Source organism: Oncorhynchus tshawytscha, linkage group LG26, assembly GCF_018296145.1.
Source record: "Oncorhynchus tshawytscha isolate Ot180627B linkage group LG26, Otsh_v2.0, whole genome shotgun sequence".
Lineage (NCBI taxonomy): Eukaryota > Metazoa > Chordata > Actinopteri > Salmoniformes > Salmonidae > Oncorhynchus > Oncorhynchus tshawytscha.
The window spans coordinates 772,084-797,597 of NC_056454.1; the positions used below are offsets into that span (position 1 = coordinate 772,084).

General features: G+C 41.4%; 1 protein-coding gene across 2 annotated transcripts in view; it reads left to right on the forward strand.

Moving 5' to 3' along the window:
* The first annotated feature begins 1,038 nt into the window (after positions 1–1,038).
* The window catches only part of tbc1d4 (TBC1 domain family, member 4), a 151,752-nt gene continuing 127,276 nt past the window's right edge, over positions 1,039–25,514 (forward strand). Inside the window, exon 1 of one of the 2 annotated variants that reach the window (XM_024388629.2) lies at positions 1,039–2,124. In XM_024388629.2, coding sequence (XP_024244397.1) covers positions 1,702–2,124 — 423 coding nt within the window. In that variant the 5' untranslated portion in view covers positions 1,039–1,701. The remainder of the gene's footprint in view (positions 2,125–25,514) is intronic. The other variant, XM_024388630.2, reaches the window with a different exon arrangement.

The window sequence follows — 25,514 nt, forward strand, 5'->3', positions numbered from 1 at the left end:
TGCCCTTCTTTGCAAGGCACTGGAAAACCACCCTGGTCTTTGTGGTTGAATCTGTGTTTGAAATTCACTGCTCTTCTGAGGGACCTTACAGGTGTGGGGTACAGAGATGAGGTAGTCATTCAAACGTCATGTTAAACAATATTATTGCACACAGAGTGAGTCCATGCAACTTATGTGACTTGTTAAGCACATGTTTTACTCCTGAACTTATTTACGCTTACCATTACAAATGGGGTTGAATTCTTGACTTAAGACATTTCAGTTTTTCATTTTTTATTAATTTGTAAGGACATAATTCCAACTTGACATTATGGGGTATTGTGTTTAGGCCAGTGAACAAAAAAAATCTAAATTTAATCAATTTTAAATTCAGGCTATCAGCCACTGTGTATAATAAAAATGTTATAATATTAATATTATACTTATAAAAATAAACTTTAGATAACACATTTAAATCCCATTGTTATTTAGCCCATTCTTATTGCACAATATACATTTTTCATATTGGACATGCATATTACACCATACATATTGCCTGAATGTTTTGTCACAGTAAAAGGGGGGGGTCCTTTCTACTCAGGAGCACTTCTACTTTCCAAATCTACAGTTTAGCCCAGAGGAGCCTCACTGTTCATTTTGCGGCCCTTAAAGAGGGGTCAATCAACAACAACAAAAATAATTTGAGGAGGTTGGTGGCACCTTATTGGGGAGGACGGGCTCGTGGGAATGACTCGAGTGGAATGGTATGGTATCAAACCCTTCACCAAACACATGGTTTCCATGTGTTTGATGCCATTCCAGTTGCTCTGTTCCAGCCATTATTATGAGCTGTCTGCCCCTCAGCAGACTCCACATTTAGGCTTGGGAACATTAACAAAAAAAATCACATATCTCATAGAAATACTATAAATTATTCTTTGTATGATAACAAGTATACAACATATATTTATTTTTCGCCGTATTTATTAATTTACAAAGTATACATGACGGGAATCTTATTCTGAAGGATTCCAAAAAATCCGTGACCCGGAAGTACTTAGTTATTCTTGCCTGCATTACAGCAGCCGTATCTCAAACTCATGGCACCGAAGAGAACGATAAATAAACAGTCGAATATAGTTTTTTCCCAGTGATAAATGACACACTTGTCTTTGCAAAGGGAACTATCTGCTCTCGTTGGAACTGCGATTTTGGAGAATTACCCAGCATTTTAAAAGGTGTTTTCTTCTGGCCTTTCACAGTTTACACACCGTGCTCCAGACGCAACGTTCTAGCACACTTCACAAACTTCAACACGGTTTGGGAACGGCTCGGTCGTCCTCGTACAAATGTGACCTGGCAACACCGGTAAACCACGAACGGAGCTGTCACTTCTAGGTTACGACAGTAACCACCTTGTGAGGATCTGATCTGGGGAGCGAGTGCTGCAGTTTCGAGCAACACGAGGAACGCGTGCTTATGTTACTTTTCTGCGCTAACTTTCTTACCTCTCAACAGGACTTCATCGTGAACGATGGATTATTAACTGTTTACATATATTCAAGCGTGTATCTAGCCAATCAGCTGAATTGGGCACAAAACAAAATTGATCGATTATCGATGTTATTCATCGATTAAGGGCTGCATCAATTACTAGAATTGAAATCAGCAATTAGGCGTTTGAATAGTTTAGTCTCTCCATTGTCCTATAATTAAACGGAGATGGAGGGTCGGGATGACAAAGGGAATAAAGAGAGTAATATCTCGAAGCCAGATATTCAAAAGTTTGCTCTCTGGTACATCGGCTGGTCCTCCTTGGACAAGCGTACTACCCTGCCCATGCTGCCGTGGTTGGTGGCGGAGATCCGGAAGAAAAGTGAGAAGAACGAATCGGGACGGGAGACTTGTTCCGTCCAGGCCAGAGAAGTTCAACTGGTGCTCACCCCGCCGTTTATTCGATGTGTGCCCGCGAACAATGTCGCCAACTCGTCCGTCTTCATCTTCGAGCATAAAGCGCAGTTCATCTCACGTTTTATCCACAACAGTAATGACCTCACTTATTTCGCCTACCTTATCCGGAGCCAGCCCGACAACCCGGAGTCTGAGATGGCATGCCATGTCTTCAGGGCATACGACCCCAACCAGGTAGGCTGTTATACATAGCGGCGGGAAGTATGGGTGCTGCACAACCCCCTGATAAATCACCCCTGAATGTATTCCTGGGGCTATGTTCTTATATCATTTAGGCACATATGTCACTGTCAGAACTACAGTACATCCAAACATGTTGCCATTATGCTGGCTTTACAGGTACACTCAAGTTTTGATTAATGCCAATTGTGTATCAATGAATACCTATTCTTTAATTTGCAAGAATGTGGAGGTATGGTCCCATATTCAGCAACCTTTATAAATGGGTCAAGTACAACTGCCACATTGTTGCACCAGCTACTGGTAAGCTTAAGCCATAAAACAATGGTCAACCTTTGGAGAACTCAGAACTTTACCACATGGTCCTCTGTGTGGTAGGCCTAGTGATCTCCACCCGGCACAGCCAGAAGAGGACTGGCCACCCCTCATAGCCTGGTTCCTCTCTAGGTTTCTTCCTAGGTTTTGGCCTTTCTAGGGAGTTTTTCCTAGCCACTGTGCTTCTACACCTGCATTGCTTGCTGTTTGGGGATTTAGGCTGGGTTTCTGTACAGCACTTTGAGATATCAGCTGATGTACGAAGGGCTATATAAATACATTTGATTTGATTTTGATAAAATGCTGTGCTAAGGGTATTTGGAAAGATTCCTCAAACACACTCTTTAGAATCACCAGATCGCCCAATAAAGACAGGCCTATATTGATTGGTAAATAAAAACATGATTTTGCAGTTGGTATTAAGTATTTAGTCCATTGTGGTGTTGGGATAAAATTTTCCCGGTAATGGACTAAAGGAGCCTAACTCCTTATAGTCTAAGGACCTTACATCCTCTGTTTAAAGGCAAAGTGTCTCAAAGCCAAAAGAGCCAAATAATGTATTTAAATGTGAATCGATTCTCAATTCCTATACGCTTCTAGAAACAACCCCTCTACTTTCATATCGTATAAAAAAATAATTTCACAAATGCAAAATACACATGTATTGTGCATTGTTTTGACATAGTTGCAGTCTTCCGTTTACACACAGGGTTTCAGAGACACCGATAGCTAATTAGCACAGGTAGTCCACTCTGTCTGTTTTCTGTAAACAAGCAGTGTAACATGGAAATATGGGTGTGTGGGAACTGTAGCTGTAAAAGGTGTGCATCAATTTAAATTTGTTTTGTTTTTTGAAAATGTATTTCTTGCTGATATGAAAAATAATGTCCTTATGCTTCCAAAACCGTACTGCAAGCAATGAGTGTTAATGTTCAGATCGAGCGTCAGTGTTTTTAACAGCACTCCCCAGTACAGAAGACGCCTCCCTCCAATGACTCTTATGTGTACTAGAACTGAGAGTCATGATCAAGGGCTAGGATAGCATAGGAAACCTGTATTTAAATATAGGCTAAAATAATCCAGATCCGGGCTGTATCCGTATGATTCAGGGGATCAAACGTTTGTCAGACTGTGTTTGACAAGGGATTCATAGGCCCAATATTCTGTATTGACGTGCGTGCCTCCCATGCCCTGGCTTGTGCTTCATGTTTACACTTGAGTCACGTGGTATGGGGTAGCCGGCCAAGAATTCTGAACTCCAAGATACTCGATGGTGCGAGGCAATGAGTTTTGGCAAAGTGTAGCCTACCTCCGACTTCATCGATACTTGTACAAATGTCCATTCTTTCATGCGTAACTTGTATCAATGTTTGTCCTGTGTAGTTGCATTATTTTCTTTGTGTGCTGCAACCCGCTAGCTTCGGAAAACAGTGCAGCGTTTAATGTTAGCTTGTGGGATCAGGCGGCTTTGCGAGGCAAGCAATCCATATTTTTTTAGTAACTTCATTCTATGTGACCTCTGTCAAATTGTGCATACAATGATGGGGTTGCTGACATCTCCCTTGGCGGAGGTCGCATAAACTGTTATTTTTACGAACTCAGGATTGCAGCACCCAAAGAAAACAACTTGCAGCACTAGGCAAGGCAACATGAACAGCATTCCCCAGTTTAGCTTGCTAGGGTTGATGTTATGCAGGTTAAACAGGCTGGGTAGAAACGTGCCAGATGGACCATGAGGAACGCACCTTCCCCCACAACGACTAGGCTGTGTTCCTCTGGCTAGCTACCTCTCTGCACTTATCGGATTGCCATTACCACACACACACACAACTTTTATTTTTCTTTGTAGGAATGATTGATCACTGTGTTTCTGAAGTGCTTTGTTTTGACACGTACTCTACACCTGGAACAGCTAGGCCTATGCATGGCGTGTTGCTCACTGCATAGGAGAAGACATGCCCAGGCCACAGTTACCTTAGGAAAAAAAAAAAAAAGTGGAGTTATTTTAGGACACTGAATTTAAGTGCTGTTTTGCAGGACAAAGAAGAATTAGAAGACACACACAAGCTCCAATAGATATTCTGAGAATATGCTTGTTATAGAAATTGCTTGTAGACAGATTTTGTCAAGCTTGAGGACTTGGGTTAACGTTCTTCTGTATCTATCAGACTTAGACACGTTAAGGGGATGTCATGGTACGTTTCAGAAGAAAGAGTTCCCTGACACAAGGATGATTCATTATGAACAATGGCACAGAGTGGATATGCATGAATGTGTGCAGGCCTATGGTGCATTTTCTCTGGTTGTTGCGTTCTCTAATATGGTGCATCTATTCTCTAATTGTGTAATGTGTTAGCTTAATCACGTCAGATGGCTTTAGAACGGTTTTTATTTGGTAGCCTAATTGAACGTTAGCTAGATTAGTGTCTTTAGTCTAAACGCTCATTCTCATCTGACAGCACAGATTGAATTCAGTTAGTGCATATGTGCATTCAGTGTCTTAGATCAGTCAGAAAAAGTTCATAAAATGACAAAGTAATAACTTAGTTACTTATAGACAACACTGAATGCCACAGCATCACAAATAGCACAACAATACAATATGCATGGCTTATAGTTGCTATGACCCTTAACTTGGCTAGGAGTCCAGTCGAGTTCTCGTAGCTGGCAGATTGGCACTGACACACCCCTCTCTCATGCCAACCTGTTCTGAGAAATGTTGTATTGGTCACTGGGTGAATAAATAAAGAATGCCTTCATTCAGCGCGTGGTGGCCCCATGTGCTATAATTAACCTTCTGCACCACCACCTGTAGGTGGAGCAATGACTATTTCAGCCAAAACAGTGGCCTCATTTGAATATATTTGAAAATGCATCCTTCCGTCGTACTTTGAGGTAGCTTAATCACTGATCAGACATGACATGATAGGCTTCCACTGTGTTGCTGTCACCATTCTCACAACTATCAAATCATGTTGTATCAGGGATTTCTTCAAGGGTGGGAAGAAGCAAAGATGCATTTTATGCTATTCAAACAGGTTCAAAGTTAGAGTTGGGCAGTATCCAGATTTGCCTACCGTTTTTGTTTCATACCAGGGTATACAGTATTACTGGAAGTGCACACAATGGGCGCCATTTCTTTTTTTGGTATCCACAAAACTATTTAGGCAACATTAATCTTGATCCAGGAGGGACTTGATTATCTTTGCTGTGACCAATAATCTTGATCTTGCCATTTAGCTAGCAGGTTAGCAAACCAAATGCATAGCTGTAGCCCTGGGCTGGATATAATTTATTTGGCACATCTTATATAGTTAAAGGGATTCTTTTGGATTTTCTCCAGAGTCAGGTTAACTTGTGGATACCATTTATATGTGTCTGTACCCAATATGCAGGAAGTTAGAGGTAGTTTTGTGAGCCAATGCTAACTAGCTACCCAGAGACCTTTTGTCATTGTGCTAATGCTAGTTAGCAACTTCCTTCAAACTGCACGCAGACATAAAAATGGTATTCACAACTTCATCTGACTCTGGATAAGTAGATAAAGGACCACATTGCCAAAATCCCGAAGTATCCATTATAGTTATAAGCAGTGGTGTAGCAGTTCCCGCAAAGCTGTTTTGAAAATCATACCGTTGGTATGACTAACTATCCCGGTATACGGTATATTGATCATTATACAATAATGGTGACTTTCTGACCAGCCAATTTAAAAAAATGTATAATAACTTTTTTGTCAGATTATAGTTAACCATGTAAATCAACATGAATGACAGCTTAATGTATTTCAATATTTTTACTACATTTAAAAAAACAAACTTGTTCCTTTTTTCACTACACTACCGTTCAAAGTTTGGGGTCACTTAGAAAAGTCATTTTTTGTTCATGAAAGAAAAGCAAAAAATGTTGTACATTTTTAAAGAAAAATAACATCATTGATTAGAAATACAATGTAGACATTGTTAATGTTGTAAATTACTATTGTTGTTGGAAACAGTCCATAGATCATTTAAAAAAATTATCAGCAACCATCACTCCTGTGTTCCAATGGCACGTTGTGTTAGCTAATCCAAGTTTATCATTTTAAAAGGCTAATTGATCATTAGAAAACCCTTTTGCAATTATGTTAGCACAGCTGAAAACTTTTGTCCTGATTTAAAGAAGCAATACAACTGGCCTTCTTTATACAGTGCCTTGCGAAAGTATTTGGCCCCCTTGAACTTTGCAACCTTTTGCCACATTTCAGGCTTCAAACATAAAGATATAAAACTGTGTTTTTTTTGTGAAGAATCAACAACAAGTGGGACACAATCATGAAGTGAAACGACATTTATTGGATATTTCAAACTTTTTTAACAAATCAAAAACTGAAAAATTGGTCGTGCAAAATTATTCAGCCCCCTTAAGTTAATACTTTGTAGCGCCACCTTTTGCTGCGATTACAGCTGTAAGTCGCTTGGGGTATGTCTCTTATCAGTTTTGCACATCGAGAGACTGAAATTTTTTCCCATTCCTCCTTGCAAAACAGCTCGAGCTCAGTGAGGTTGGATGGAGAGCATTTGTGAACAGCAGTTTTCAGTTCTTTCCACAGATTCACGATTGGATTCAGGTCTGGACTTTGACTTGGCCATTCTAACACCTGGATATGTTTATTTTTGAACCATTCCATTGTAGATTTTGCTTTATGTTTTGGATCATTGTCTTGTTGGAAGACAAATCTCCGTCCCAGTCTCAGGTCTTTTGCAGACTCCATCAGGTTTTCTTCCAGAATGGTCCTGTATTTGGCTCCATCCATCTTCCCATCAATTTTAACCATCTTCCCTGTCCCTGCTGAAGAAAAGCAGGCCCAAACCATGATGCTGCCACCAAATCAAATCAAATCAAATCAAATAAAATTTTATTTGTCACATACACATGGTTAGCAGATGTTAATGCGAGTGTAGCGAAATGCTTGTGCTTCTAGTTCCGACAATGCAGTAATAACGAGCAAGTAATCTAACAATTCCAAAAAAAACTACTGTCATACACAGTGTAAGGGGATAAAGAATATGTACATAAGGATATATGAATGAGTGATGGTACAGAGCAGCATAGGCAAGATACAGTAGATGATATCGAGTACAGTATATACATATGAGATAAGTATGTAAACCAAGTGGCATAGTTAAAGTGGCTAGTGATACATGTATTACATAAGGATGCAGTCGATGATATAGAGTACAGTATCAACGTATGCATATGAGATGAACAATGTAGGGTAAGTAACATTATATAAGGTAGCATTGTTTAAAGTGGCTAGCGATACATTTACATCATTTCCCATCAATTCCCATGATTAAAGTGGCTGGAGTAGAGTCAGTGTCATTGGCAGTGTGTTGGCAGTAGCCACTCAATGTTAGTGGTGGCTGTTTAACAGTCTGATGGCCTTGAGATAGAAGCTGTTTTTCAGTCTCTCGGTCCCAGCTTTGATGCACCTGTACTGACCTCGCCTTCTGGATGGCAGCGGGGTGAACAGGCAGTGGCTCGGGTGGTTGATGTCCTTGATGATCTTTATGGCCTTCCTGTAGCATCGGGTGGTGTAGGTGTCCTGGAGGGCAGGTAGTTTGCCCCGGTGATGCGTTGTGCAGACCTCACTACCCTCTGGAGAGCCTTACGGTTGAGGGCGGTGCAGTTGCCATACCAGGCGGTGATACATCCCGCCAGGATGCTCTCGATTGTGCATCTGTAGAAGTTTGTGAGTGCTTTTGGTGACAAGCCGAATTTCTTCAGCCTCCTGAGGTTGAAGAGGCGCTGCTGCGCCTTCCTCACGATGCTGTCTGTGTGAGTGGACCAATTCAGTTTGTCTGTGATGTGTATGCCGAGGAACTTAAAACTTGCTACCCTCTCCACTACTGTTCCATCGATGTGGATGGGGGTGTTCCCTCTGCTGTTTCCTGAAGTCCACAATCATCTCCTTAGTTTTGTTGACGTTGAGTGTGAGGTTATTTTCCTGACACCACACTCCGAGGGCCCTCACCTCCTCCCTGTAGGCCGTCTCGTCGTTGTTGGTAATCAAGCCTACCACTGTTGTGTCGTCCGCAAACTTGATGATTGAGTTGGAGGCGTGCATGGCCACGCAGTCGTGGGTGAACAGGGAGTACAGGAGAGGGCTCAGAACGCACCCTTGTGGGGCCCCAGTGTTGAGGATCAGCGGGGAGGAGATGTTGTTGCCTACCCTCACCACCTGGGGGCGGCCCGTCAGGAAGTCCAGTACCCAGTTGCACAGGGCGGGGTCGAGACCCAGGGTCTCGAGCTTGATGACGAGCTTGGAGGGTACTATGGTGTTGAATGCCGAGCTGTAGTCGATGAACAGCATTCTCACATAGGTATTCCTCTTGTCCAGATGGGTTAGGGCAGTGTGCAGTGTGGTTGAGATTGCATCGTCTGTGGACCTATTTGGGCGGTAAGCAAATTGGAGTGGGTCAATGGTGTCAGGTAGGGTGGAGGTGATATGGTCCTTGACTAGTCTCTCAAAGCACTTCATGATGACGGATGTGAGTGCTACGGGCGGTAGTCGTTTAGCTCAGTTACCTTAGCTTTCTTGGGAACAGGAACAATGGTGGCCCTCTTGAAGCATGTGGGAACAGCAGACTGGTATAGGGATTGATTGAATATGTCCGTAAACACACCGGCCAGCTGGTCTGCGCATGCTCTGGGGGCGCGGCTGGGGATGCCGTCTGGGCCTGCAGCCTTGCGAGGGTTAACACGTTTAAATGTCTTACTCACTTCGGCTGCAGTGAAGGAGAGACCGCATGTTTCCGTTGCAGGCCGTGTCAGTGGCACTGTATTGTCCTCAAAGCGGGCAAAAAGTTATTTAGTCTGCCTGGGAGCAAGACATCCTGGTCCGTGACTGGGCTGGGTTTCTTCCTGTAGTCCGTGATTGACTGTAGACCCTGCCGCATACCTCTTGTGTCTGAGCCGTTGAATTGAGATTCTACTTTGTCTCTGTACTGGCGCTTAGCTTGTTTGATAGCCTTGCGGAGGGAATAGCTGCACTGTTTGTATTCAGTCATGTTACCAGACACCTTGCCCTGATTAAAAGCAGTGGTTCGTGCCTTCAGTTTCACACGAATGCTGCCATCAATCCACGGTTTCTGGTTAGGGAATGTTTTAATCGTTGCTATGGGAACGACATCTTCAACGCACGTTCTAATTAACTCGCACACCGTATCAGCGTATTCGTCAATGTTGTTGTCTGACGCAATACGAAACATCTCCCAGTCCACGTGATGGAAGCAGTCTTGGAGTGTTGAGTCAGCTTGGTCGGACCAGCGTTGGACAGACCTCAGCGTGGGAGCTTCTTGTTTTAGTTTCTGTCTGTAGGCAGGGATCAACAAAATTGAGTCGTGGTCAGCTTTTCCGAAAGGGGGGCGGGGCAGGGCCTTATATGCGTCGCGGAAGTTAGAGTAACAATGATCCAGGGTCTTTCCACCCCTGGTTGCGCAATCGATATGCTGATAAAATTTAGGGAGTCTTGTTTTCAGACTCCCTAGACTCCCAGATTAGCCAGATTAGCCACCATGTTTGACAGTGGGGATGGTGTGTTCAGGGTGATGAGCTGTGTTGCTTTTACGCCAAACATAACGTTTTGCATTGTTGCCAAAAAGTTCAATTTTGGTTTCATCTGACCAGAGCACCTTCTTCCACATGTTTGGTGTGTCTCCCAGGTGGCTTGTGGCAAACTTTAAACAACACTTTTTATGGATATCTTTAAGAAATGGCTTTCTTCTTGCCACTCTTCCATAAAGGCCAGATTAGTGCAATATTCGACTGATTGTTGTCCTATGGACCGAGTCTCCCACCTCAGCTGTAGATCTCTGCAGTTCATCCAGAGTGATCATGGGCCTCTTGGTTGCATCTCTGATCAGTCTTCTTCTTGTATGAGCTGAAAGTTTAGAGGGACGGCCAGGTCTTGGTAGATTTGCAGTGGTCTGATACTCCTTCCATTTCAATATTATCGCTTGCACAGTGCTCCTTGGGATGTTTAAAGCTTGGGAAATCTTTTTGTATCCAAATCCAGCTTTACACTTCTTCACAACAGTATCTCGGACCTGCCTGGTGTGTTCCTTGTTCTTCATGATGCTCTCTGCGCTTTTAACGGACCTCTGAGACTATCACAGTGCAGGTGCATTTATACGGAGACTTGATTACACACAGGTGGATTGTATTTATCATCATTAGTCATTTAGGTCAACATTGGATCATTCAGAGATCCTCACTGAACTTCTGGAGAGTTTGCTGCACTGAAAGTGAAGGGGCTGAATAATTTTGCACGCCCAATTTTTCAGTTTTTGATTTGTTAAAAAAGTTTGAAATATCCAATAAATGTCGTTCCACTTCATGATTGTGTCCCACTTGTTGTTGATTCTTCACAAAAAAATACAGTTTTATATCTTTATGTTTGAAGCCTGAAAGGTGGCAAAAGGTCGCAAAGTTCAAGGGGGCCGAATACTTTCGCAAGGCACTGTACTAGTTGGAGCATCAGCATTTGTGGGTTCGATTCCAGGTCAAAATGGTCAGAAACAAAGAAATGTCTAATGAAACTCGTCAGTCTATTCTTGTTCTGAGAAATGAAGGCTATTCCATGCGAGAAATTGCCGAGAAACGGAAGATCTCGTACAACGCTCTGTACTACTCCCTTCACAGAACGGCACAAACGGGCTCTAACCAGAATAGAAAGAGGAGTGGGACGCCCCGGTGCACAACTGAGCCAAATGACAAGTAAATTAGTGTCTAGTTTGAGAAACGGATGTCTCACAAGTCCTCAACTGGCAGTTTCATTAAATAAACTCACCAAAAAAAGAAACATGCTTTTTTTCAGGACCCTGGCTTTCAAAGGTAATTTGTAAAAATCCAAATAACTTCACAGATCTTCATTGTAAAAGGTTTAAACACTGTTTCCACTGCTTGTGAACCATAAACAATGGAACGGTCTTTAAGACATGAACAGCTTACAGACGGTAGGCAATAAAGGTCATCGTTATGAAAACTTAGTACACTAAAGAGGCCTTTCTACTGACACTGAAAAACACCAAAAGAAAGATGCCCAGGGTCCCTGCTCATCTGCGTGAACATGCTTTAGACATGCTGCAAGGAGGCATGAGGACTGCAGATGTGGCCAGGGCAATAAATTGCAATGTCCGTACTGTGAGACGCCTAAGACAGCGCTACAGGGAGACCGGACAGCTGATCGTCCTCGCAGTGGCAGACTACGTGTAACATGGATCGGTCCATCCGAACATCACACCTGCGGGACAGGTACAGGATGGCAACAACAACTGCCCAAGTTACACCAGGAATGCACAATCCCTCCCCATCAGTGCTCAGACTGTCCGCAATAGGCTGAGAGAGGCTGGACTGAGGGCTTGTAGGCCTGTTGTAAGGCAGGTCCTCACCAGATATCACCGGCAACAACGTTGCCTATGGGCACAAACCCACCGTCGCTGGACCAGACAGGACTGGCAAAATGTGCTCTTCACTGACGAGTTGCGGTTTTGTCTCACCCGGGGGGGGATGGTCGGATTTGCGTTTATCGTCAAAGGAACACCGAGACCTGTACTCTGGACCGGGATCGAGGTGGAGGTTCCGTCATGGTCTGGGACGGTGTGTCACAGCATCATCGGACTGAGCTTGTTGTCATTGCAGGCACTCTCAACGCTGTGCATTACAGGAAAGACATCCTCCGCCCTCCTGTGGTACCCTTCCTGCAGGCTCATCCTGACATGACCCTCCAGCATAACAATGCCACCAGCCATACTGCTCGTTCTGTGTGTGATATCCTGCAAGACCGGAATGTCAGTGTTCTGCCATGGCCAGTGAAGAGCCCGGATCTCAATCCCATTTAGCACGTCTGGGACCTGTTGGATCGGAGGGTGAGGACTAGGGCCATTCCCCCAGAAATGTCCGGGAACTTGCAGGTGCCTTGGTGGAAGAGTGGGGTAACATCTCACAGCAAGAACTGGTGAAGTCCATGAGAAGGAGATGCACTGCAGTACTGAATGCACTGGTGGCCGCATCAGATACTGACTGTTACTTTTGATTTTGGATAAAAGGGATCTTGAAGAAGGATGGCGATCTCTACATTTTTCAACACCATGCCCATACCCTGTGGACAACGCTTAATTGGAGCCAATTTCCTCCAACAACAGGACAACGACCCAAAGCATAGCTCCAAACTATGCAAAAACTATTTAGGGAGGAAGCAGTCAGCTGGTTTTCTCTCTATAATGGAGTGGCCAGCACAGTCACCGGATCTTAACCCTATTGAGCTGTTGGGGGAGCAGCTTGACCGTATGCTACGTAAGTGCCCATTAAGCCAATCCAACTTGTGGGAGGTGCATCAGGAAGCATGGGGTGACATCTCTTCAGATTACCTCAACAAATTGACAACTAGAATGCCAAATTTCTGCAAGGCTGTAATTGCTGCAAATGGAGGATTCTTTGACGAAAGCAAAGTTTGAAGGACACAATTATTTCATTTGAAAATCATTATTTAGAACCTTGTCAACATATTGACTTTCCTATTTATTTTGCAACTAATTTCATGTATATTTTCATGGAAAACGAGGACATTTCGAGGACAGTGACCCCAAACTTTTGAACGGTAGTGTATGTTAATGACAATGTGGGCTTTCCACAATGTAATTTGACTTTTAATTTTCATATATAATCCAACAAAAGGTTGACAATAATATTACATGTTTTTGGATTAGTCATTATTTGCTTGAATATATATTTAAAAAAAATCTAATTACACCAGTGACCAGTAACGCATGACAAATCTTGAGACCTATTCTATTAAAACTATAAGGAATATTAACACCGGTGACATCTGCAGAAATATAGATTATTTAAGATGGTGGCCACAGTAACTCAAACCACACTTCTTAAATTGTAAATAAATCACTTAATCATTTGATTTGATCAGTTACTTTAGTCAAGTTTCCTTTCCCCCTTACTACAAACTGTAACACCGCCGGTGATACATCATAAGGCTTCGCATGAAATTACCAAATTAATAATTAAGTTGCTAACACATTGTCAAAAGACCATAAAGACAATCATACTACCAATTATCACCCTTTGGCGCTCAAATAGATTACAAATATTATGGACATGTTGGAACTGGTCGATAAATGGAGGCTTAAAAACACTGACCTTTTATAAGATATATTTGAAAGAGGCTAAATCAATTTAGTCGGATTGATTACTTTCTGGTATCCTTTTTCTACGGTGCCAAAAGTGAAAAAAGTACGTATTGAATGCGATCAGCTTATAGCCCTCCATGTAACTACGACAGACTTTCCACGAGGGCGGGGATATTGGAAATGTGATGAGTTTATTAACGGACAGTAAATTAATGAAAGCTAAGGAGTTAGGTTTTTTTTCTTGTGTAATACAGGTTCAGTGTATCCACTTACAGTATAGGAGGCCTTTTTAAGTGTGTTTTTATAGGCCATTCAATTAGAGGTCGACCAATTTTTTTTTTTTTTATCGGAATGGCCGATTTCAAGTTTTCATAACAAGCGGAAATCGGTATTTTTGAACACCGATTTAATTTAAAAAAATATTTTTTACACATTTATTTAACTAGGCAAGTCAGTTAAGAACACATTCTTATTTTCAATGACGGCCTAGGAACGGTGGGTTAACTGCCTTGTTCAGGGGCAGAACGACAGATTTTTTTTCCCTTGTCAGCTCAGGGATTCAATCTTGCAACCTTACAGTTAACTAGTCTAACGCGCTAACCACCTGCCTCTCATTGCACTCCACGAGGAGCCTGCCTGTTACGCGAATGCAGTAAGCCATGGTAAATTGCTAGCTAGCATTAAACTTATCTTTATAAAAAACAATCAATCATAATCACTAGTTAACTACACATGGTTGATGATATTACTAGTTTATCTAGCGTGTCCTGCGTTGCATATAATCGATGCAACACAGGGGGATGATTTAACAAAAGCGCATTTACGATTAAAGCACAATCGTTGCACGACTGTACCTAACCATAAACACCAATGCCTTTCTTAAAATCATCCACAGAAGTATACATTTTTAAACCTGCATATTTAGCTAAAAGAAATCCAGGTTAGCAGGCAATATTAACCAGATGAAATTGTCACTTCTCTTGCGTTCATTGCATGCAGAGTCAGGGTATATGCAACAGTTTGGGCCGCCTGGCTCGTTGCAAACTAATTTGCCAGAATTTTACTTAATTATGACATAACATTGAAGGTTGTACAATGTAACAGCAATATTTAGACTTAGGGATGCCATCCGCTAGATAAAATACGGAGAGCAGTCTGACTGAGCGATGGTAGGCACCAGCAGGCTCGTAAGCATTCATTCAAACAGCACTTTCGTGCATTTTGCCAGCAGCTCTTCGCTGTGCTTCGAGCATTGCGCTGTTTATGACTTCAAGGCTATCAACTACCGAGATTAGGCTGGTGTAACCAATGTGAAATGGCTAGCTAGTTAGCGGGGTGCACGCTAATAGCGTTTCAAACGTCACTCGCTCTGAGACTTGGAGTGGTTGTTCTCCTTGCTCTGCATGGGTAATGCTGTTTCGAGGGTGGCTGTTGGCGATGTGTTCGTGGTTCGAGCCCAAGTAGGGGCGAGGAGAGGGACGGAAACTATACTGTTACACTGGCAATACTAAAGTGCCTATAAGAACATCCAATAGTCAAAGGTATATGAAATACAAATGGTATAGAGAGAAATAGTTCTATAATAACTACAACCTAAAACTTCTTACCTGGGAATATTGAAGACTCCTGTTAAAAGGAACCACCAGCTTTCAATATGTTCTCATGTTCTGAGCAAGGAACTTAAACGCTCGCTTTTTTACATGGCACATATTGCACTTTTACTTTCTTCTCCAACACTTTGTTTTTGCATTATTTAAACCAAATTCAACATGTTTCATTGTTTGAGGCTAAATTGATTGTATTGATGTATTATATTAAGTTAAAATAAGTGTTCATTCAGTATTGTTGTAATTGTCTTTATTATACAAACTGTCCGATTAATCGCTATCAGCTTTTTTTGGTCCTCCAATAATCGGTATCGACGTTGAAAAATCATAATCTGTCGACCTCCTACATTCAATTAATTGTTCATCCCCAAAACAGATTTGTTTATGCTGGAATACTATAATACAGGAAATATTTAAGTCAGTTCCAGTACCATATTTACAGTACATTCGGAAAATATTCCACATTTTGTTACGTTACAGCCGTATTCTAAAATTTGGAAAATATACAATTTAATCCATCACGCTACACACAATACCCAATAATGACAAAGTGAAACAGGTTTCTAGAAACTTTAGCAAATTTATTACAATTAAAAAACGGATACCTTAAGTATTCAGGTCCTTTGCTATGATACTCAATTGAGTTCAGATGCATCCTGTTTCCATTGCTCATCCTTGATGTTTCTACAACTTGATTGGAGTGCACCTGTGGTAAATTCCATTGCTTGGACATGATTTGAAAAGGCACACACCTGTCTATATAAGGTCCCACAGTTGACAGTGCATGTCAGAACAAAAACAAACCATGATGTCGAAGGAATTGTTCGTAGAGCTCCAAGTCAGGATTGCGTCGAGGCACAGATCTAGGGAAGGGTACCAACATATTTTTGCAGCATTGAAGGTCCCCAAGAACACAGTGGAAGAATGGAAGAAGTTTCCCAGACAAAACTCTAGCAATCAGGGGAGAAGGCCCTTTGGTCAGGGAGGTGACCAAAAACCTGTTGGTTCCTCTTTGGAGATGGGAGAACCTTCCAGAAGGACAACCATCTCTGCAGCACTCCACCAATCTGTCCTTATATGGTAAAGGGGCCAGATGGAAGCCACTCTTCAGTAAAAGGCACATGACAGCCCGCTTGGAGTTTGCCAAAAGGCACCTAAATATTCTCAAACCATGAGAAACAAGATTGATAAAACAAAGATTGAACTCTTTGGCCTGAATGCCAAGTGCCAGATCTGGAAGAAACCTAACACCATCCCTACGGTAGCATCATGCTGTAGGGATGTTTTTCAGCGACTGGGATTGAGGGAAAGATGAACGGAGCAAATTTCAGAGATCCTAAATGAAAACTTGTTCCAGAGTGCTCATGACCTCAGACTGGGGCAAAGGTTCACCTTCCAACAGGACAATTACTCTAAGCACACAGCCAAGACAACACAGGAGTGGCTTTGGGACAAGTCTCTGAATGTCCTTGAGTGGCCCGGACTTGAACCCGAACGAACATCTCTGGAAATAGCTGTGCAGCGATGCTCCCCACCCAACCTGACAGGGCTTGAGAGGATTTGAAGAGAAGGATGGGAGAAAATGCCCAAATACAGGTGTGCCAAGCGTGTAGCGTCATACCCAAGAAGACTCGAGGCTGTAATCACTGCCAAAAGTGCTTCAACAAAGTACTGAGTGAAGGGTCTGAAATGTGATATTTTTAAAAATAATAAATATATATTTGCAAGAAATGTTGCTTTGTCATGGGGTATAATATGTAGATAAAAATATTTATTCAATTTTAGAATAAGGCGGTAACAAAATATGGAAAAAGTCAAGTGGTCTGAATACTTTCCGAATGCACTGTATATGTGCAGGGATACTGGAGTGATAGAGGTAGATATGTATAGGTTTAAAGGGACTAGGCAACAGGGTATAAAATAAACAGAGTAGCAGCAGCTTGCATGTCAGTAGGTGTGTAGAGTCAGTATACATGTATGTACATATGTGTGGGTGTTGGAGAAACAGTATGTGTGAGTTTGTGGGGCGCTGTCAGTGTGCATAGAGTGCAAATATTGACATGCAAGGTAAACTCGGTCCATGTAGCTATTTCGTTAGATATTTATCAGTTTTATTGCTTTGGGATAGAATTTTGGTGTCAGACTTTATGCACCTGTACCTCTTGCAGCAAGTATATGGCTTGGGTGGTTGGGGTCTTTGATTTTCCGGGCCTTATTTTCTCTCCACCTGATAGAGGTCCTGGATGTCAGGGAGCTGGGCCCCAGTGATGTACTGGGCTGTCTGCACAACCCTCTGTAGTGCAATTAGTTTGAGGGCGGTGCTATTTCAATACCAAGCAGTGATGCAGCCAGTCAATATGCTCTAAATGGTACAGCTGTCGAACCTTCAAACTTTTTCAACCTCCTGAGTGGGAAGAGGCACTGTTGCCCATTCTTCACGAGTGTGTGTGTGTTTGGACCATTTTAAGTCTATAGTGATTTGGGCACCAAGGAACTTGAAGCTGTCTACCTGCTCCACCGTCACCCCTTTGATGTGGTTGGGTGTGGGCTCGCCACCCTGTTTCCTATGGTCCACGATCAGCTCCTTGGTCTTGCTGACGTTGAGGGAGAGGTTGTTGCTCTGGCACCACACTGCCAGGTTACTGACCACCTCCCTGTAGGCTGACTCCTCGTTGCCGGTGATCATGCCTACCCCCATTGTGTCATCCGCAAACTTGATTATGGTGTTGGAGTTGTGCGTGGCCCCACAGTTGTGGGTAAACCGGGAGTACAGCAGGGGACAATAAATAAATAAAAATCCTTTTGAAGTTCCCCCAACTTCACTTGAAGGGTGCTGTGATATAATTTTCCTTAAACATCGGGTTAAACTAGCTGCAACACAAACTTACAATTACAAAGGACAAACTACGGTTGGCAATTTACTCATTTTCGACTGGGAAAACCCCTTGATGGCACTGCAATAGAAATATATCAAACATTTGATAAAGTATTGAAAGATCCACTACTAGCATGTTTGAATTATTCACAAATTGAAAACTGTCTGACACACAAAAAGAAGGGTTGACTACTCTCCTACTGAAGCAGGAGCCGGGGGGACAGTATAACGACCCAGTCTCTCTAAAAGATTGGAGGCCTCTCACCCTTCAATGCAAAAATATTGTTAACATGTATTGCTCAAAAATTAATATTTAAGGGATTAGAAATGAATGGATTAGAAACAAAGGTATCAGTGTATGCTGATTATTCAAATTCTCTCTCACAATATTCAACTCTGAACGGTCTTATTTAGGACCTGGATCATTTCTCAAATTTATCTTGATTTAAAACCCAAATACAAAAGTTGCAGCAAAAAAATTACAGTACGTAAGATCAAACAAAAAAACCTACTTAACATTTGCATTCGTAAGGATTCGGCATCTAAAGGACACACTTTAATTGCTATATGGTCTCCCAGTTTAAAGATGGTGCAGTGATGTGCTTGGTGTGCACATTCCTGAAAAGTTGAATGCTCTTGCAACTATCCATTTTGATGGACATCCTATCTATTTTACAAAGTTTTCTATCTATGGGGGAATTACTGATTAATTCTCTAGTGATACCACAGTTTACATATCTATTCGTGGCTCTACTGACTCCAGGATAATGTTTTTTTTCTTTCAAGTTATAGGAACAAAAAATATTACATTTTATTTGGAATGGAAAACCCAATAAAAAAATAAAAAAATTAACCGGGTATATTTCATTAATAAATTCGTTTGGAGGGATAAAACTTAAATATCAAGGCATTAAACCTCTCTGTTAAAGCTTATATTATACCAAAACGATATCTAAATCCAAACTGGTTTCTAGTAGGCTAATAAGAGGGGCACATCCACTGTTTTAAAATGGGGGGGCCTTTGCTCTTATACAGATTGAAAACTATGCATTTCCGGTGACAATGGAACCCTGTTTAAAGTGTCCTTATTTTTAAATGAAGCTATACAGAGTTGGTTACAATTCCATTTTTATCCTCCAGTAGAGGCATAATCTATATTACAGCAAATAATATGGCCAATGTACTGATGGAGGATAAACTATTTTTTTTTTTTTTTCAACGACGGGAGAATTATGTCACCAATTAATCCATGTGTTTGCACAATAGGAAATTATAACCAACTCATTGCAGCTCTGCCACAGAAATGGCAATTAGGAATGAATTTGTTTTTCTGCCTCCAATTAAAAATCATAAATGGCTTAAAATTACTAATACATTTTATGATTTATATCTGTTTCACTTACGGTCAAGAGGGTTTGCAACTATGCCACATAAAATTCAAGATAGTTGGGAACAGATTTCCGATGTCCCAATACCATGGTTTATGAAGTGATATACAAAACCACAATTGATGCTACAAAAATAATGCTCAGTGTATAGGGTATTGAATAGTCAGACCGGTGCAGACTCTGTCATGTGGAAACGGAATCAATAGAGCATCTCTTTTGGTACTGTCCATAGGTGGCTTGTTTTTGGAGTCTGGTCCAGGAATGGTTGTTATGCCATAATATCAGTTTGCAGTTGGACCTGCATACCATATTACTGGGGGATGTGAAGGACCATAGTCAATAAGAAATATCATTGTGCTCTTGGGAAAAATGTACATTTTTGGGGGGGGCAATTTCAGAATTAATGTTGCAGATGGGGAGGTTCAAGTCCCCAGTGAGACACCATGGGAGAATGGAGGGATGTTTTACTAGAGGAAATGGCAGAATTATATTTTCTGGGGAAAGATGTGTGGCTGTCTGAAGGGTGGAATTGATGAGTGTTGGAAAAATTATATACACAAATGTACAGTATAAATGTTTGAGGTCCTCCAATCAGGAGTGGGAATATCATATATTTTGCGTTTCTCTTTTTATGTCTTGTGGTTTGGTTTCATGCTGTGGGTGCGCTCGCTTCCATGCCTGCCCGGGTATCGGGCGGGCATTGGCCGCCCTTGGAAGATACCTTTGGGCCGGGGGTGGTGCTTTGCCGGCGTGTCAGGGCGGGTAGCGGTGCGCGCAGCCATTTATATTGTCTGTGTATGCATTGTTATTTTACTTTGTTTTTTTTAAATGAAGAAAGCGTGCAGACTCACTATGTGCTTTTCAAAACAGCCCCGCCTCCATGAACCTTTGACACAGTAAGAAGTTGGCAAGGATGTTGCAGTTTTTTTTACGGTGGTTTTTACAATAGTGGAACACTAGTGACTTGAAATTCCCTGCAAATGATTTATAATATTTAGTTTAAGTAATCCACTAAATAACTAAAACTTTCCTTTGTATTTTGACATTTTAAAGTGGGAGATTATTACTTTTATTTAACTCAATGTCACTAGTCATAACCCGATGGACAAGCCATTTCCATGGTATTTAAAAAAAAAAAAAAAAAAAAAAATCTATTTTTTTATACAATATAACTGTCCTACATATGTTTTATTAACAATAAAACACAAATTAAAACAAACATTTTTTGTGTCATTATCCAACATTTTTTTATTATCTTGGTGTTTAAGTAGGGGGACAGGAAAGCCACCATTTACATAGAATGACCCCTATACGGTATATTCCCCCAAGCGTAGTCAAAGTATGTGTAGGCTCATTAAAGGAATACTCCCGTATTTTGGCAATGAGAGTCAGATGAACTCGTGGATACTGTTTTTTTATATCACTGCATGCAGTTTGAAGGAAGTTGTTAACTAGTGTTAGCTCAATTGCTAACTAGCGTTAGGGCAATTATCAGAAGGCTATGGTAACTGCTAGCATGCTAGTGGATACCATATACTTACAGGCATTGTGCCGATGCTAGTTAGCATTGGCTCGCAAAACGACTTAATACTGGATGCAGAGGCAACCTAAAAATGGTATCAACGAGTTAATCTGACTCTGGGGAAGTAGATAAAAGGCTTCATTGCCAACATCCCGAAGTATCCCTTTAAAGCTAATTAAAGCATGCTGGAGCGGCATGTACTAAATAACAGGCTCTCTGTTTCTTTACTCAACATAGATCTATTATTGGCCCGGCAGCAACAGTGTGTTAATCAGGGATGTGCACACATCTCTTGTTCATTCTTGGACCACTGGGTGACCCTTAGCATGGAATCCACCTTCTGCTGTGTCCCTGGGTCTGTCCTGTTCTATTCTTTTTCTGACCCAGTCAACTCAAGGTCCCGGTGACACCTGGGCTGCCTAGTTTAGTCCCCCAAGTCAGGAGGTTGGTGCTAAAACCACTGACCCAGAATGGCTGAGGTCATCATATTGTGACTAACAATGTAGGCTATTGTGTGTAGATTGCTAGTCAAGTAAGATTCATCTCTTTGCTAGTCAAAGTAGATTGCTGAGGATTTTTATTTAATCAATTTTATAATAAGGCTGTAATGTAACAAAGTGGAAAAAGTCCATGGGTCTGAATACCTTCTGAAAACACTATGTATGTATGCATACAGTACCAGTCAAATTTGAACACACCTACTCATTCAAGTTTAAAAAAATATTTTTTACTATTTTCTACATTGTAGAATAATAGTGAAGACATCAAAACTATGAAATAACACATGTACTCATGTTCTAAACAAAAAAGTGTTAAACAAATCTAAATATATTTGAGAATCTTCAAAGTAGCCACTCTTTGCCCTGATGACAGCTTCTGCCTCTGCAGTCCAACTCATCCCAAACCATCTATTGGGTTGAAGTCTGGTGATTTGTGGAGGCCAAGTCATCTGATGCAGCATTCCATCACTCTCCTTCTTGGTCAAATAGTCCTTACACAGCCTGGAGGTGTGTTGGGTCATTGCCTGTTGAAAACAAATGATGGTCTCATTAAGCGCAAACCAAATGGGATGGTGTATCCCTGCAGAATGCTGTGGTAGCCATGCTGGTTAAGTGTACCCTGAATTCCAAATAGATACCTACAGTGTCACCAGCAAAGCACCATCACACCACCTCCTCCATGCTTCACGGTGGAAACTACACATGCAGAGATCATCCGTTCACCTAGTCTGTGTCTCACAAAGACACAGCGGTTTGAACCAAAAATGTCAAATTTGGAATTTGAGTATCCGGAGCATCACCATTTGTGAGTTCGGTTACAGGCTCAAAATGGCCAGAAACAAAGCACTTTCTTCTGAAACTCGTCAGTCTATTCTTGTTCTGAGAAATGAAGGCTATTCCATGTGAGAAATTGCCAAGAAACTGAAGAAAGATCTTGTACAACGCTGTGTACTACTCCCTTCACAGAACAGCATAAATGGTTTCTAACCAGAATAGGAGTGGGAGACCCCGGTGCACAACTGAGCAAGAGGACAAGTACATTAGATAAACAGACACCTCACAAGTCCTCAACTGACAGCTTTATTAAATAGTACCAGCAAAACACCAGTCTCAATTAGAGGTCGACCGATTATGATTTTTCAACTCCGATACCGATTATTGGAGGACCCCAAAAAAACCCGATACCGATTAATCGACCGTTTTTTTTATTTTATTTTTTAATTTATTTAAATTTATTTTTATTTATTTATTTGTAATAATGACAATTACAAGAATACTGAATGAACACTTATTTGAACTTAATATAATACATCAATATAATCAATTTAGCCTCAAATAAATAATGAAACCATGTTCAATTTGATTTAAATAATGCCAAAACAAAGTGTTGGAGAAGAAAGTAAAAGTGCAATATGTGCCATGTAAGAAAGCTAACGTTTACATTCCTTGCTCAGAATATGAGAACATATGAAAGCTGGTGGTTCCTTTTAACATGAGTCTTCAATATTCCCAGGTAAGAAGTTTTAGGTTGTAGTTATTATAGGACTATTTCTCTCTATACCATTTGTATTTCATTAACCTTTGACTATTGGATGTTCTTACAGGCACTTTAGTATTGCCAGTGTAACAGTATAGCTTACGTCCCTCTCCTTGCCGCTACCTGGGCTCGAACCATGAACATATCGACAATGGCAAACTTTGAAGCAGCGTTACCCATGCAGAGCAAGGGGAACAGCTACTCCAAGTCTCAGAGCGAGTGATGTTTGAAACGCTGTTAGCGCGCACCCCGCTAACTAGCTAGCCATTTGACATCGGTTACACCAGCCTAATCTCAGTAGTTGATTGGCTTGAAGTCATAAACAGTGCAATGCTTGAAGCATTGCGAAGAGCTGCTGGCAAAACGCACGAAAGTGCTGTTTGAATGAATGCTTACGAGCCTGCTGGTGCCTACCATCGCTCAGTCAGACTGCTCTATCAAATCATAGACTTGGTTATAACATAAGACACAGAAATACGAGCCTTAGTTTCCGGATTCCACCATATTAATGACCTATCATCTCAAAAACAAAGTTTATTCTTTCAGTGAAATACGGAACTTTTCCGTATTTCATCTAAGGGGTGGCATCCATTAGTCTAAATACTCCTGTTACATTGCACAACCTTCAATGTTATGTCGTAATTACGTAAAATTCTGGCAAATTAGTTTGCAACGAGCCAGGTGGCCCAAACTGTTGCATATACCCTGACTCTGCGTGCAATGAACGCAAGAAAAGTGACACAATTTCACCTGGTTAACCTCTTGAATCTAGGGGGCACTATTTTCATTTTTGGAAAAATAACGTTCCCAAAGTAAAAAGGCTATTTTGTCAGGACAAGATGCTAGAATATGCATATAATTGACAGCTTAGGATAGAAAACACTCTAAAGTTTCCAAAACTGTAAAAATATTGTCTGAGTATAAATCCAATCAGGAAGGGACTCTTATTTAGAAAGCTCTGCGTTCCTATGTGTCCCTATTGAGCAGTGAATGAGATATCAACCAGATTCCTTTTTCTATGGCTTCCATAATGTGTCAAGTGTCACAATACATAGTTTCAGGCTTTTATTTTGAAAAATGAGCCTGAACGTCAACATTGCATCAGTGGTCAGCTGAAGTCTCTCAGTGTTTTGTGCGTTATTATATATTATGGTATTATGATATTATGGAGCTAATTTGGAATACTTTTTGGCGTTGTAGTGACCGCAATTTCCGGTCGATTTCTCAGCCAAATGTGAAGAACAGAGCTATTTCGCCTACAAAAATTATATTTTTGGAAAAAAGGAACATTTGCTGTCTAACTGGGAGTCTCGTGAGTGAAAACATCCAAAGCTCATCAAAGGTAAACAATTTAACTTGATTGCTTTTCTGATTTTCTTGACCAGGTTGCCTGCTGCTAGCTAGTCATAATGCTATGCTAGGCTATCGATAAACTTATACACATGCTTGTCTTGCTTTGGCTGTAAAGCATATTTTCTAAATCTGAGATGACAGGGTGATCAACAAAAGGCTAAGCTGTGTTTTTAAATATATTTCATACTTGATTTCATGAATGGAATATTTTCTAGTAATATTTATGTCCGTTGCGTTATGCTAATTACTGTCAGTTGATGATTCCGCTCCCGGACCCAGGATGGGTAGTATCAAGTTAATATTGCCTGCTAACCCGGATTTCTTTTAGCTAAATATGCAGGTTTAAAAATATATACTTCTGTGTATTGAATTTAAGAAAGGCATTGATGTTTATGGTTAGGTACACGTTGGAGCAACGACAGCCCTTTTTTCGAATGCGCACTGCATCGATTATATGCAACGCAGGACACGCTAGATAAACTATTAATATCATCAACCATGTGGTAGTTAACTAGTGATTATGATTGTTTTTTATAAGATAAGTTTCATGCTAGCTAGCAACTTACCCTGGTTTCTTACTGCATTCGCGTAACAGGCCGGCTCCTTCCTCGTGAGGCAGGTGGTTAGAGTGTTGGACTAGTTAACCGTAAGGTTGCAAGATTGAATCCCTGAGCTGACAAGATACAAATCTGTCGTTCTGCCCCTCAACAGGCAGTTAACCCAACGTTCCTAGGCCGTCATTCAAATTATGAATGTGTTCTTAACTGACTTGCCTAGTTAAGGGTGTAAAAAAAAAAAGAAAATCGGTGTCCAAAATTACCGGCAATTCCGATGAATCGGTCGACCTCTAGTCTCAACGTCAACAGTGAAGAGGCGTCTCCGGGATGCTGTTCCTCTGTCCAGTGTCTTTTTTCCCCACCCCATCTTAATCTTTTCTTTTTATTGGCCAGTCTGAGATATGGCTTTTTCTTTGCAACTCTGCCTAGAAGGCCAGCGTCCCAGAGTCACCTCTTCACTGTTGACGTTGAGATCCCCCACCAAGTTTCACAGTGGGTGCGAGACCTGGAGAGGCCTACAAGCCATTGTCTCGCACCCACTGAC